At 40.0% G+C, this 16,089-nt stretch overlaps 1 protein-coding gene across 13 annotated transcripts in view; it reads right to left on the reverse strand.

Moving 5' to 3' along the window:
• Nucleotides 1-16,089, reverse strand: part of ERC2 (ELKS/RAB6-interacting/CAST family member 2) — a 510,602-nt gene that overhangs the window by 120,103 nt on the left and 374,410 nt on the right. For 4 of the 13 annotated variants that reach the window (XM_083489224.1, XM_083489232.1, XM_083489223.1 and 1 more), the window contains one exon: nucleotides 6,665-6,731. The exons of the other annotated variants lie outside the window; for them this stretch is intronic. In XM_083489224.1, coding sequence (XP_083345350.1) covers nucleotides 6,705-6,731 — 27 coding nt within the window. In that variant the 3' untranslated portion in view covers nucleotides 6,665-6,704. The remainder of the gene's footprint in view (nucleotides 1-6,664; nucleotides 6,732-16,089) is intronic. 13 annotated transcript variants of the gene reach the window in all.

The raw sequence follows: 16,089 nt of genomic DNA on the forward strand, positions 1-16,089 counted from the left end.
CAAGCGGATTAAGTTTCAAATCACTATTCCAGATGAAAAATCAGCACCCCAGAGTTTAAGAGGCCACACTGATAGAAGTCCTGTAAAATACATTCTTACTGAAGTAGACTGACTTCAAAAACGTAGTTCATGCACCATTTTAAAAGAATGTGACTCTGCTTCAAAAGCAAAAGCTTGTCATCTCTCTGAGCAAGATCTGTGCCAGCAGCAAACAATACAAGGCAAGTGGGAAACACCCTTTGTAATCACAAAGATTTTCATAGCAGGAATTTGTACAGAGTATTTTTCTCAAACATGCAATCATGTCGAAGTTCAAGGTAAATGAAAGAAGAAAAGCAGTTGTTAATTCCACCACATCCTGAGACATTTCTGGAGGTGTACCAACCAGCGATGCTATTGCACCTAGTTACATATCAAAGCAACACAAGAAATAGACCTGACAGAAGAATATATACTGTATTGCAAAGCATAGGATTTATATTTGTGAACTCCTTTCCCTAACCTGCAAATAGTCGAAAAGTCTGGATTGCCCAGGGGCCGGGGGGGGGGGGAATGATACTGAGAACAATCAGCTTTCAATTTTTGTGTGATTTACTTAGCTGTTCAATAAAAAGTTCTCCCGGATTGAACCTATTTTTGTACTCACACAAAGCAACCTGCCTACTGATTTATAGGTATGTAAAAGTATTTCTTAGTTTGGCACTCCTGCCTTCAGAAGAATTTATGGGGGAAATGATGCTCAATTCATCATATGTCATCTAAGTGTTATGATCCCACTGAATCTACGTTCCAAACCAGGCTTACAAACACAGTGTCATAAACATTCAGAACCACTTAGCTTTACATACATAACGAAGTACTATCTGTGTGTGTGTTGGGGGGGCGGGGACTAATGGATCAAATGGTACAGTGGTACCTTGCAAGACGAATGCCCCGCAAGACAAAAAACTCGCTAGACGAAAGGGTTTTTTGTTTTTTGAGCTGCTTCGCAAGACGATTTTCCCTATGGGCTTGCTTCGCAAGACAGAAATGTCTTGCAAGTTTGTTTCCTTTTTCTTAACACCGTTAATACAGTTGCGACTTGACTTCGAGGAGCAACTCATAGAACGCGGTGTGGTAGCCTTTTTTGAGGTTTTTTAAGACTTTGGTGATTTTTGAATCTTTTCCAAAACTTTCCCAACACCGTGCTTCGCAAGACAGACGAAAAAAATCGCAAGACGACAAAACTTGCGGAACGAATTAATTTCGTCTTACGAGGCACCACTGTATTAGTAATTCTGATTCCAGTCCTAGACAAGGTGGCACTTAGCAAGCAAATTATGATATACAGCATTCATCCAAATGCTTCTTGCAGTGATCAAGGAAAACTTTCTGTCTTTTTCAAGAGACTTCAGGGAAGTCTGGATCCAGCTCTGACAGTTCTCCGTAAGATGTGCAGGCGAGTTAATTACCGAAAGTGACTGCACATCCTGTTACTTTGACAAGCAAGGAGCTAATGGATTATTATAATATAGCAGGGGGTTACTTACATATACTGAATTGTAAAGTTTCTGCTTCTGAAACACAAGCAGGTCCGACTGAGCCTGCGGAAATATTTATATTTATATTATTTATATAAATATTTATCATATTAATAGCATGCTAATAAGTTAAATCTTTCTTGCTTTATGATCCTCTCATGAGAGAATGAAGATGTGCTACAAGTGTTCTGAATTCAACAAATGTGTCAGCAAATCTAATGGAGTATTTATTAATATGTAATATACTGCATTTCCAGAACCAAAATTTGTGGCTGGAAACCAAGTACAAGAAGGACAGAGGAAATAAATGAATTTGGAGTACAGATTAAATTATTGCATCCTAAAATTATTTTTCCCACTCTTTAATTTAATAATAGAGGAATGGACCATTTTTGTGAACATCTATAGTTTCTCTCTCTCATTTTCATTATTCTTTTTATGTAAATGTGTCCCTCTGGTAATATAAAAAAGGTCTGTCATTCATATAATATGAACTGAATTTAATTATACACAAGACACAGTTGGTTTCTTGGAATCTTGTTCTTTTCACTGGATTGGAGAAGTCTGTTGAAGATCATGTCCAATATATTCATGAGCCTCTTGGGAGATTTTACATTTTAGAAGCTGAAACCATCTGTTCAATTTAATGCGAGGTACAGGATGTGATCCAGAAGGGAACACACACACATTCTGGACACACACCTACGTTTTCTCAGAGTTACGTTTTTAGAAGTTCTACTCAAAAAAGCCTCAAACTTCCCTTAAAACTTCTCCTGAGTTGAGAGCTTTCAGCAGGATAAATGCCCCCCAGGTTCCCTTTTAAACTGAGCTTGTGTCAATTTGCAAATTGCTTCTTGAACTTGGAGAAGTTTAAAGAGCAGTTTGAGGGTTCTGTGAAGGCATCTTCTGAAAAGGTAAGTGAAATCCATGTCTGCACACAGTATGTTCAGTCACCTCCCTGAGGCTGAAATAGCTTTTCCAGAGAATTAAAGCTGGTATGATAGAACCTTCATTGCCTTAAGTCCTCACATCTGATTTTTTTTTAAAAAAGGTGCTTCCTCAGTAATAATGGTTGGCCAGAGATGATGGTGAGACCAAAGAAATTAGCTGCAAAACCAAGTAGTCCTCCTTAATAACTTTGTGGATGTAAATTATATGAATATGTTTAACATTTTATGTAAAGATGTGCTATGGTTGCTCATTTCTTTTTGCTATCATAAGCAATTGCCTAGTAATAGAACAAAAACAAAACACAAAACAATGCTTTGGTCTGACATCCAAGTATTAAAAACCTTTTCTAAATATAAACCCACCTTTTTCAATTAAACTTGATTTCAAATAAATATTAATGTTATTTTAAAAATAAATTGTCCTGTTGGTACATTTTTTTATCTATGGTATACTTTCTCGTAAACTTCTTTTTTGTGATTTTGAACAAACCACAAACATTCTAGAGAGATTTGACCCTCTTCACTTTCCCTCTCAACTTTTAACCCTTGGAGACTCCAGTTTAAATGTAGGGCCACGTCAGTAACTTCAGGCAGGAAGATTGTTCAACAGTTGGGTGGTGGCACACAAACAGAATCACTGTCCTGTTCCTGATACCCAGTATCAAATAAAGGCATTCAAACTCAGTGGATTGATGGGTAGGGTGCCAAGCAAGGGATATAATATCATGATAGACAACAGCAACCCTACCTCTCTCTCCATTGGGTCTATCTTGCTGCACCACTGAGTAACTGGTGGGCTTAACTGAGATAGATAAATGTCACCATTCTCATCTACCACTGCACTAAGACCTCAGTGATGCAAGCCAGGTCAACATAGTTCTTCAGAACTAAATTGTGGATAAGAGGAGATTTCTCTTTTGGCGACCTGAAAAAGCAGAATCTGCAGGCCCGATGGGTAATTGATATGGCAACCCTGAGAACCTCAACTGAGTGGTGGACCAGGTGAACAGATAGCTGTAAGGTGTCTATATCCTTTCTCCTCACCTGATTCAACAGTTACCCATCACAAAGTCTCCCCTAGATGCACTGAATATGGGGTATCTCCTCATCCTTACTAAAACACAGTCCACCATACTGTAACACCCACCAGATATAATTGGTGCAGCAACACATGGAACAAGCATTAGATGGAATAAACACTCTCAGCTATTCCTGCTGACCCAGCAGCTGTGAGCACTGGTCTTCCCCAGTTGCTGCTGGTGGGCAAGAATTCTGCATCTGCCTGGCTTAGAATAGACTCAGAATCATAACACACAGATTGGTCACAATGCCCTATTCTTCACATTTATATTCATTTAAAACATTTTTACCACACCTCCTCCAAAGCTCCAGATGGCTTACAAAACATCTAAAATTAAACTTATAAACCTCATAGAAAACCATTACAATTCATCAGATAAATTTTGATTATCTCCTGTAACAACAACAAAATAAATACTGAGAATATTTACTCAGTAAAAGTTATGTTCTACATAAGTGCTTGTGCTCTTGGTGGGTTGGGGGAGGAGAAAGGGTCACTACAGCAAACGTCTAATGTCTTAGCCAAAGCTATGAAAGCCTTACATCCATTGTGAAGGAGAATGGGGGAAATAATAAATAAATCTACATTTCAGAATAATCTGGGGAAATGAAAGCTGCTGCTTCCAGCTTTGGATTCATACCAGGCTCCTGTTGGCATAGCAAAAAAGATATTCATCAAGATTCTGGAATAAAACAATATGGTGTAAATTACACTGGCAACCCAACAAAGGAATGGAATCCTATGGGCTGTTTTGCCCAAATACTTCTGCACCTGGAAAGCAAACAAAAATCTATTTTGTGCATCCATGTGCACACAATGAGATGTAAAATCAGACCGTTGCTTGAAAGCAGCAAAAGGAATGCTTATTCCAGTAGCACAACTCCTTCGTAAGGAAAGCTTTATAATTACACATAGTATTGTATAAAAACAAACAGCAGACATTTAGTAGAAAATCACATGAACAAAGCTGGGCTCCTTTTCAATATATTTCTCAACAGTAGATGAGAGAAAAATCAGGAGCTAAAGTATAACAATTTAAGTGCTGGCAAACTTTGCCACCACATATAACCTGGGTATTTTCCAGTAGACAATTAAGCAAGCATATATACATCTTCTTAATTTCAGTGACACTTACACATGCTTAACTGTATATAGGATTGTCCTCTTTCCCCTCTGTGTGAAATTTAGTAGCACATCTCACAGAATATACAATTTGCATTTATATCTGTAATATGTAACTATACATTCAAATATTGTTCTGGTTTTGATAGCCACACCATATGTTCGTAAATATCCTCTCTAACAAGAACACAAATATGTGTCACTTTGAAAATAAAGCCCAGAAATTATCAATGTTGCTAAGTCAACAACTTCCAGTCAACATACACATGGCCTTGGTTGCAATTCATTCTTAACCAGCCCCATATTTTACACTCTACAAGAACTGAAGGATCAGTAACCTTTAATCTTCCCACTGACGTACTCCTGCTTTATCAAAGCCAAAGGGACCACCCAGACTTCTGTTTTATTCAGGAACGTGTCATTGATACGTTAAAAGTGCATTTGAAGTAGATTTATAATGGCCCATTCGCACATCCTCCCACTTTATCAGTTATTCTGTGATGCTTCCCCAGCAATCCTGCATCATTGCATCTGTAGTTTAATTCCACCCATTGCCATTGCCCATGTTCCTGCCACCCCCAATTCCCCACCTTTTTCACCAGAATGCCAGCATATGGCACCAACAGGAAGTATGTGGGAGTAGCACAGCAGTACAAGCTTATCCCCTTCCTTGTCTGATCTTAGCAGTTTCATGGAAATCCATGTCACCACCCCAGCTCAAAAGCTGAGAGGAAGGCTGGTTCAACCACACAGGAACAACCTGGCAACCACCTCACTAGTCTTTGCTGCTCAGTGGCCACCAAGCCACAAAAAAGGTGTGTGTGGGGGGGGTTCGCTCTACTTGAAGACTCTCAGAGATGCTTTCCACAAAGACCGTTCCCTCCAGTCATTCAAGCTCCAGTGCATGACTGGTCAGGGGCTTGCTAGGTAAAGAGGTGGGGACTGGAGGCTACAATTTTGGGCTTGGCCAGCCAGGCCAGCCTAAGGTTGGAGATCCCTGCTGACCTCCATGCCCAATGATACTTTGAAAAATATTTTCCAGTCAAAAGGTCAGAACTGTCAATATACACCAATGTTCCACAACTTCCATGCTTTCATTAAACATAGAAATAAAAGGCATTTTCTTTGTGTCTGTAGATGGGGGCATAGAAGCCCCACTCCTGTGCACATTGCCTTGCACACTCAAGTCCCCAGTCATCCCTGTGTTGATAAAAGTCTGAAAGGGGCTTCTACTTGCACTGCCTTGAAGTTAAGCAGAATGCCTCAGGCGAGCAGGGACCATGCTTTATCATGGGCTACAAGCAGAGGATTCTACTCAAATGAACTCAAAAAGGCTTCCTGCAAGCATTCCCCACTCACCGCACTAATGTGTGGAGACTTAAAGCACAGGGTGATATGCACTGGTACACTGTGGCGAGGCTTCTGTGAGTGCCCCTCCCCCACCTACAATAGCATTCCTATATTGAATACATAACAAGGTATGTCCTTCCTGTTTATAAAGTTCAGTGTGCCCCATTTGTTTTAGAGCACTACAGAACGGAAGTGGCTGTTTCCCCTACATCAGAAATAATCACCTTATTTTTACTTTTGACAAATTTTGCTTGTGCAGTATTATTATTTTCCAATGAGATGGCCATCTCATAAGTTGCACCAAATAAGACACTTCAGTGCAATTTACATACCATCATCATTGGTATAATCTGACTGAAGGCAAAAACCTTGATAACTGCAATAAAGGATGTAAATAAATTGGTGGTGGTGGGGATCTTACATTTATCTTCAATAACATGGCACCATACCATTACAAATCAGAATAATCACAGTTAATTATGGTCATCCACAACTATTCAAAACTATTGTCAACCTGTGACTCCAGATAGACACGAAAACATTTACGGTATTTAATGTTCATGAGATACACCTGTCCATGTAGCTCACAGTTCAGACAATATGAAATTGCATCTAAATAGAGAATAAAAATGGTATCTCACCCCTCAAAACAAAACTGGAACTTTGGCTTATAGGAACCGCTTAGGCCCATATTCCCTCCTCATCATCCTGCCAGCCAGACATTAGAAGGTGTTAGCATTGGAATGAAAGAAGAAACGGTTAGTTACGGTGGTGCAACTGAAGATACATCGATCTTCAATGATGAAGGCATTAAAGTTTTCAAAGAAAATGTTATGAAATTTAAGCAGCAGCTATGTTATATCACAAGCAACAAAAGCAAGAATATAATAAGTCATTCCGTACATCCAACTGCAACTGTGAATCAAAAGTGGATTGTACAATTCAACAGCAATGGTTTGCATATAAAAACCAATTAAGACTATTGCAGAAAGAGTCTAAGGCTGAAATCCTATGCTCACCTACCTGGAAGCAGCTGCCATAGATCTCCGTGACACTGACCTCTGAACCGACATGTATATCACAGGCATATTGGTAATTACTACAATAATAAAAGCTTTCCTTTCAGGAAGGCACAGACATATATGATACAACATGACAAAGAATGAGATAACTTAGCGAGGCAAGTATATTCTTACATAAAGTCAATCCAAGCCATTACTGCATGGTATACTAATGGCCCCTGAATTTTTTCTTGACCAATTTATCACAAGAGAAATCACATTCAAAAATTATGAAAGGAGAGAGGAAATATTGGTGCAATGCTCATAGGTGAGATACAGGGGTTTCTTGTGACTATTTTATTTCCAAGGTGACCAAAGGGTGTTTGTGATGTCTGTTATTTCATTCTACAAATCATATCTTTGAACCCTTCATGGGAGAGAATTGGGAGGCTGCATACTGTGCTCCTGGTTTTTCTGGTCCTGTTACTTTTTAAGTGAAATCTTTTTACTTTTAAAGAAAGAAAGAAAAACTGACTGCGCTAATCTCAGGTGCTCGGCAGTCAGCCTCCCCTGTTTCCTGTGTTTCACAGTTCATGAGGTAAATTCTTTCACTGGGCTTTTTCAGATCAAGATGCAGGTAGCTCGGGTGCGTGGAAAGAAAAACACACACAAAGCCATGGCCATCTTGCAATGATAAGCTGACTTCAACCCCACAGAAATTGTAAAGAAATGCTTAAGTGGTCTGAGAAACTGGGTGGACATAGGGAATGGAAGTCTCTTTTGTAGGGAAAGAAACTTTTTTTAAAAAGGAGGAAAACAGTATAGCTTACATCAATAGATGCCTTGTATTAATGCAAGGTGCCTACTTATGGCCTATTCTTGCTGCATCCCCATGGGCTGCATTCCACACTGTTGCAGAATGTTCCTCAGCCTTCAGGTGTTGCTTTTTGGGGGTGGTACACAGAGAAGAAGCTGGAACAGGATCACCATATGAGCAGAATTCTACTCACATTCCTCTTTACTCCAGCTTATGTCACAGTCAACTTTTGCGTCAGGCATAGACTCTTTCTTTTGCCTCAACAAACCATCACTGGGTTAACAGAGGTTTAAAAAGTAGCAATAACTGATGGATTGTGTACACAGGTTACCATATTTACTTTAACTACTGCCATCTAATACATATTATCTTATCCCTGGAAGACACCAATATGGGATTGTAAATAAATCAATTAAATATATTTTATGAATTACTTTTTTTCAGTATTGAGAATTCTGCAGTTGGCTAACTCTGAAATGTATCTTGTGTTAGGGACAATCTTACTTGTGAATAAATACGCATAACATTGAGATGTTGCATTATTGTTTATTCAAATATACCATATACTACACTGTGAAAACCCACAGTGGCAACATCACTACTAACCTCAATCAAGTCAATATAATAAAAGAACAGCTGAATGTTATATTTTTTAAAGCAGACATTAAGACAGATGTTATGTACATTACTGAATTAAGCAGAAAAATATGGCAGTCAGATATAAATTTAAATATAATTAAACTTAGAATAAAGCCAGCCCATTTTTTACCATATTTATTTCAATAGGGACATTGAATGCATTCATTTTTGTTTCAGTTTATAATTCTACTTGCATAGTCCCTTATTTGCTGGTTTTGATCCCTTTTAACGGCTTGACCAATTTAACTTTCTACACTTGTTTCTCAAAATGCTCTAGTGCAGGAGTAGCCAATGTGGTACTCTCCAGATGTTATTGGACTTTAACTACCAGTCAGTATGGCCAGTGGGTAGGGATGATGGAAGATGGAATCCGAAAGCATTTGGAGGGCACCATGTTGGCTACCCCCGCTCTAAATGGTCAAATCCCACATGATCTTGTTAAAGCAAAGTGTCTAAGGATCAGGATTCAAGCCACCCATCTTCTATGGCACTGTATCCTAAAGGTAAAGGTACCCCTGACCGCTCTATAGGCTAAGGGAGCTGGCATTTGTCCACAGATAGCTTCTGGGTCATGTGGCCAGCATGACTAAGCCACTTCTGGCGAACTAGAGCAGTACACAGAAACGCTATTTACCTTCCCGCCGGAGTGGTACCTATTTATCTACTTGCACTTTGACATGCTTTCGAACTGCTGGGTGGGCAGGAGCAGGGACCGAGCAACGGGAGCTCACCCCGTCACGGGGATTCGAACCACCAACCTTCTGATTGGCAAGCCCTAGGCTCTGTGGTTTAATCCACAGCACCACCTGCATCCCTGCTACAGCTACTAATGCCATAATCTACTACAGCCATCACACGTGTCAAAAACTTCAGATGGGATTTTACTTTTTCTAACAAACAGCACGAAGAGAGCCTTGACGTACAGTGGTACCTCGGGTTAAGTACTTAATTCATTCCGGAGGTCCATTCTTAACCTGAAACTGTTCTTAACCTGAAGCACCACTTTAGCTAATGGGGCCTCCTGCTGCTGCCGCGCCACCAGAGCACGGTTTCTGTTCTCATCCTGAAGCAAAGTTCTTAACCCGAGGTACTATTTCTGGGTTAGCAGAGTCTGTAACCTGAAGCGTCTGTAACCTGAGGTACCACTGTATTATATTTGAATCAATTGAAACATTATTTTTACTTGATTGTTTGTTTACAATATATTGTGTACTAGCAACTCATTTCTCTCCCCAATTGAAATATTTCTATTTTATTTGGGGTTTAAAGAGTCTTCTGCACTCACATTTTGGAAATAAATTTCTGAATAGTTTGCTTTCTTCTCTTTTAACATAAATGACAGAAAGCAGAAGCTGCCACAGATTTGCTAAGTGTAGTAGTAGACAGAAATAAAATGGCATGGTTATACGAACAAACAAATGTTCCAGCTGTGAGAATGCCACTGGGTTTCAAAGCAAAACAAAAAAGAAGGAAAAGAAGAGGAAGTTATGACTTGAAAAGTAGGGATGAGGCGAAGTGTATCATAAAACAATTTTCTGACAAATTTTCAAAGAAATGTTCAGTAACCTGAACTAATGGAGTATCTTAGTCCTCCCCTAGAGAATATTTTGCAAAATGTTCTCCCTAATTTCACCGTGCATGAATTTTGAGTGCAATTGTAGATCCAGTTTTTATATTGTTTAATATAGTTGAAGGAAACAATGGACTTAACTCCTACACCCTCCATTAGCTTAGAGGGCCCTCTTCATTTTTCAAGTCTCTCAAGCTTCTGGGCAAGAAGCTTCTTCTGTTGCGCCAACACCGACAATACTTAGAGATGTGGTCATGCAATTTTAGTAGCACTCCTTGAATATAAACAGTGGTTTTCAGGTGGCCCTTGAACCCTTCTCCTGGGGAAACTGTCACTTGTATAGGTTCTACAATGTTTCCTTCCAGCCACTTGGCTATGGAATTGACTGAACTGCTGTCACTGGAATGGCGGCCTGTCTTCCTATGCCTTTCCTCTGGCCAAAGTCTTGCTCTAGTGCTGCTTGGACTTGACTGCCAAAGGATCAGAAATTCTGCTTGAGGGCAGCTCTGGAGCTTATGCAGGAATCCAATACTTGATTACAGTAATGGTGTTAATTTGGTTGACATTTTGGATACAACAGGATGATTGCAAGGCAATAGGTAGCTCAATTGGTGTGTTTTTCTTAAATTTTCCATTTTATTATCAGTGGCAGTCATGTTAGATCAAAGATGTGGCCACATAGGATTGTGGAATTCCTGGACATGAAATGTACAACCTTTAAGTCTTTTTAATTCATTTGCAGCCCTGCAGCTTGGCATGCAGCAGATTTCGACTTGGCACACCCAAAACATGTCTGCCCACTTCTATTTTGAAAATGCCTCTAGAAGTTTATTTAAGCAAACAATTTTTCATTTTTCTGAGAGTAACCTCAAAGGTTTAGGCTGAAAGGGGGGGTCTGAGAATCCTTTAAATAACAAGAAATAAATATATGAGTGTGGGTTCTTTCTTCCTATTAAGCTATGGCTATGCTGGTGGTGGCACTGTGGCTGCTTCCTGGCAGTATGCTCATGCAGTGTTTGTAGAAGACAGCAGATGGATTAAGTGTCATTGCCAAAGTTGTTGCGAAAACTGTAACATTGACTGGTGCCTTCCAGCGTAGCCTTTATGAGGGTGTCTTTGGGAGCAGTGCCATGATAAGCAGTAGGTGACGAATGCAGCTTTCACTGTCTGTTTGCTCTCTTTTCATTGCTTTCATTGTGCTTTTTGAAACAAGCTAAGGTGTGGCAGCAACTGCCTTCACTGGACAATGAGATTTCCCTTCCTGCCACCCCTTTGTACAGCTGGGTCCTTTGAATAGGGTAAGATATTGTCTTAGCATGGCTCTAACTCCCAGCTGCTCTAGAACTGCTAGAGGACTAAGGGTAGTTGGATTGTGTGTGTGCATGCGAGCTTAAAGGCAGGGAGGGATCATCTGTCCAGATCAGACAATACTGTTCAGATTTCATAACTCCAAGAACTGGCTCCTGAATTTGCTTGTCTTTCCACCCCCCATGGTGAGCCTGTGGGTAGAGAATGCCTTAGCTTTTAATCTCTGTGCAGCTCTTAGAAAACCTTAGGCACTCCATAAGTGATAAATTACAACATCAACATCTAAACTAGATAGAAATTAACATGTGTTCCTTTATTTATTACTATAACTAAAAATGTTTGGTTCCCTGATATTTAACCTGGTTTTAAGGCCAATGCATAATATTAATAATAATAGAACATGTATAGTATATTAATATTATTATTATAATATCAACGCCATTAATTTATATGCCACTTATATGCTAATATGCATTCTAAGCAGTTTACAACTATAAAATCCATTAAAAAACCCATATCTAATTAATATACAGAGCATTAAAACATCCTTAATTTAAATATACAATAAAGCAAACTGGTTAAAAAGCATGACAATTGAAACATTTTTAAAAAACCATTTAAAACAGTAAGATCAGATGTTCAATTTCAGAGCAATGCTTTTCCAGACAGGTGTGTCTTTTGGAGCCAGTGGAATGCCAATACTGATGGGCCTCTCACGTTTCAGAAATCAGTAAATACATAAGGACTACCTAGTTTCAGATCCCATGAGTATTAGACTGATTCTTTTAATATACCGTATTTTTCGCTCTATAGGACACATTTTTTCCCCTTCAAAAAAGAAGGGGAAATGTGTGTGCGTCCTATGGAGCGAAGAAGCCATAGCCCTGCGACCCTCTCCCTGCTGGAGAGGTGACGCGCGGCTATGGCAGGAGCCTCTCCGCTGCGCCTTTCCGCTGCTCCCTGACCTGCTCTTTGGAGCTGGTGGTGGGCTTCCCCCCGCCAGCCCCAAAGAGCAGGTCGAAAGGAAACTGAAGCCTGGAGAGCAAGAGGGGTCAGTGCACACCGACCCCTCTCGCTCTCCAGGCTTCCAAGGTAGCCGCCTGAATGCACCTTAAACGGCACCTTGTTTTAGAGCGGGAAAACAAGAGGGGGAAGTTCTCCCCCTCTCTGTGCAGCGCCTCCTGCCGCTTCACTGAAGGGGCGCTGGGCAGAGAGGGGGAGAATTTTTTTTTCTTGTCCCCCCCCCCCCTGTAAAACAAAGTGCGTCCTATTGTCTGGTGCATCCTATGGTACGAAAAATACGGTAGTTGACAAATCAATGTGGAAATGGAATGAAAAAGACATGAGTGAATAGATGTGAAAGTGACATGGACTGAGAATAGACTAATTTGCTAGTCCTTACATAGGTTCAAGTGATGTGTCTGGGTCTGTTTGTTTGCTTTTCTTAGGTGAACTACAATGTTACATTTTTGAATCATGAAATTTTCTGAGCAACCACATCAGCCATCTGATCAAGAATCAGACCGTATGAATGTGATTGAATGAAAGGCCACAGCCTCCTAACTGAATACAACTGCTCCCATAATATGACTAACATCTATAAACAATGAAGTGGTTTTAGAATACTTGGTAGGACAAGAGTATCAATTAAAAATGCTTTCACAACACAGTCTTCACAATGTTCATGAGTTAAACTCTTTTGGCTTCCTTCCTTCAGTGGAAAAGCCTGCCCGACAAGACTTGTCATAGAAGCCTTTCATGTCCCCGAGTGCAAAGAATTAACATCTCAACTCGAGTTAAGTAAATCTAGTGATAATAATGTGCTCATCTTATGATTTTTATTTTTTTAAAAAAGCTGATATAAGACATCTTTTCTTATTGTCTGCAGCCTGCTACAACTGATGCATTGAGTTGTCAAACATGTAACTACTGGCCCTGAGACTATAAATTTCTACATGTTGCAGACAATACTCTTTTTTTACATGCTGGTTGCCACATAAGGGGTTTAATTTCTTGTAACAAATATGTTTACTTGCTGTGGCCTGAAAAGACTTTATGTTTTTAAAAATGTATAGGGCCATTTATTTTTTAAAAAGAAAAGAAAATATGACAATGTACTAATCCTGAGTCAGCTTATGGGAAACATGTAAGGTCAAATAAAACTTGGTGATGCCTAGACCTGTACATGCATCCAGAATTAACAGCTTTAATAGAAGAACACACCAGCCAGAAACGTCATTGTCTGGGAAACAAAATTCTGAGGACCTACTGGTATATCATCAGTATGGCTGAGTCAAAACAATGTGCCTTGTTTCAGATTCATTTCCATGTGTGCCAACAATCATCTCCCTCTTTTCCCCAGTTACTTTTGACCCTCACTGGGAATAAATGTGACAGTGTTCTTTGAAGCCCTTTCCTTCCACATTGTCCCTCACTGCCATATAATATGACTGGCTATAGTGGCCCATGGGCTTTTGTGGGTTACTGTCAACTATAGGATTTTGTTCCCTTCCACATCTAATATAATGTGAGCAGCTGATTTCAGTACCCTACAGGATTCAGTGGGCAAAAGAGTTTGAGCGCAGCTGAGGAGAAATATGGCCCTGATACTGACCACCTCATGGAAAATATCCTGATGTTGGGAAAGACTGAGGGCACAAGAAGAAGGGGACGGCAGAGGACGAGATGGTTGGACAGTGTTCTCGAGGCTACCAGTATGAGTCTGACCAAACTGCGGGAGGCAGTGGAAGACAGGAGTGCCTGGCGTGTTCTCGTCCATGGGGTCACGAAGAGTCGGACACGACTAAACGACTCAACAACAACAACAACAACATGGCACTGACAAGCAGCCAGTTTAGCTTTGCCAAGTGCCCTCAAAACAAGCTGGAGGTTGCTCAGCTTTTTAAAAAAACACTTATTTAGCTGCACTAGAAACAATTCAGTGCTAAACTCTAATCTTATGAGTTTCCCCTCAAAAGCCTGGACTTACTTAGGTGGGACTGGTGCAAATTGTGTCAATCAACTTGCAAGTAAGTGCTTAGCAATTTTAACCTTGGGAATCCTTTCCACCAGTTTTAGGTATATAGAAAGCTGCCTTCTCTCAGGCCAAGCTATTTGCAAGGGACTCTATTTAATCCAGTTGGCAGCACCTCTCCATTGTGTCATGCCAAAGCCTTTCCTACCCTGACGCTCTAGCTGGAAATGCCTGCAATTGAATTAGGACCTTCTACATGCAAAGCATCTGCTCTACCAGTGAGCTTTATGGTCTCCTTCCTCTGAAGCTCTTCTTCCAAGTCATGGCTCAGCCCCTTAGCTGATATTATACAGTAGCTATCACAAACAGCTTCAACAACCCATATCACAAAAAAAGTTCATGAAGGGAATAGAAGAGTAAAGGGGGAGGCACAGCATTCTGTGTCATTTATGGGCAATACAAAAGCAAGGAATTTAACTGCACATTTAATGGCTACATTTTAAGTAACAGAAATCAGTGCAGCTCCAGAAAAGCATATGTGCTGTTAGGATAGGGATTAGACATTAATTAGCACTGGGCTGCAGTAATATGAAGAGAGTGGGAGAGTCAGCAAGGGCAAATGAAAAAGACAGTATTTTCAAGGTAGGGCAAAATCTATGAATTTGTTCTGGGGGAGGAGTGAGACTTACTATTCTGAAAGAATTTACTATGATAGCATGGAGTGCTTCCGTCTCTTTTGTTTAATAAAAGCTTTGACACCACAGCATTCAGCAAAAGAGATACAATCAGCAGCGCAGCATTGTTATAACGTGTTCCATAGGACGGTCCAGTAGAAACAACTGTTTGTCACCATGTAGCATCTATCATTCCTTGGGGCTTTGCCAGGAGACAAAATGGCTGCCTCATGAGGCCCTTCAGGGAGTGAAATGGCCCCATGAAAGTTGCAGGATTTACCCCAGTGCTAGCATTAATGCACGTTTCCAATGTACATTAATACATTTCCAAAGTCTGAAGGCAGCTGTTGGTAGTATGCATGCAACACACCTCTTTTAAAAATTAAAAATACCACTTAACCATAACAGGTTTACTAGTGTTTTGGGGTTTTACACTAGCACTATATATTGGGTCACCAAAAACAAAAAACCCAGATGCAGTTTTGAGTGCAACACACAGTTCTGAGTGGAAAACTTAGGCTTGTGTAATAAAAACAAGGAGCAATCAAATTGCAGTAACTATATGGAATGGCAAATAACAAAACCTGACCTGAAAAACACATGATTCATTTTTTGAAAAATGCCAGAACAGGCAACAATTCATTCATAGTTCATTTCAGTTCTTCTTTGACAGCAAAGAAGCAACAAATCTACTTGCTGGTTTTCTGCATAACAATCTAATGAAGCAATTAATCTGTGTTTTCTTGCTTCATTAATCTGTTACTTTCTTATTCTTCTGCTCTTTTTATTCACAATATTCTTACTATTTAAGAACTGCTTGTGACATCTTCAGGTTCTAGCTATTCTCTTTCTACTCTGAGTCTAATCTTTGACAGTTAAGAGAGTCTCCACTTCTCCGAAAATGTAGAAATGGCCAGGGACCTGGAAATATTAAATCTGGAATGTACTTAAAATATGAATTTTGGCTTTTTTGGTTTTGGTTTTTTCACTGTGCCGGCTGCAGGAGAAATGCTGTCAGCAGGGGGACCCCCCCCCTTGTATGTCACCTTCACAGACCCAATGAAGGCCTTTGACCTCATCAGC

This window comes from Podarcis liolepis (genome assembly GCF_965112155.1).
Source record: "Podarcis liolepis genome assembly, chromosome: 2".
Classification (NCBI taxonomy): domain Eukaryota; kingdom Metazoa; phylum Chordata; class Lepidosauria; order Squamata; family Lacertidae; genus Podarcis; species Podarcis liolepis.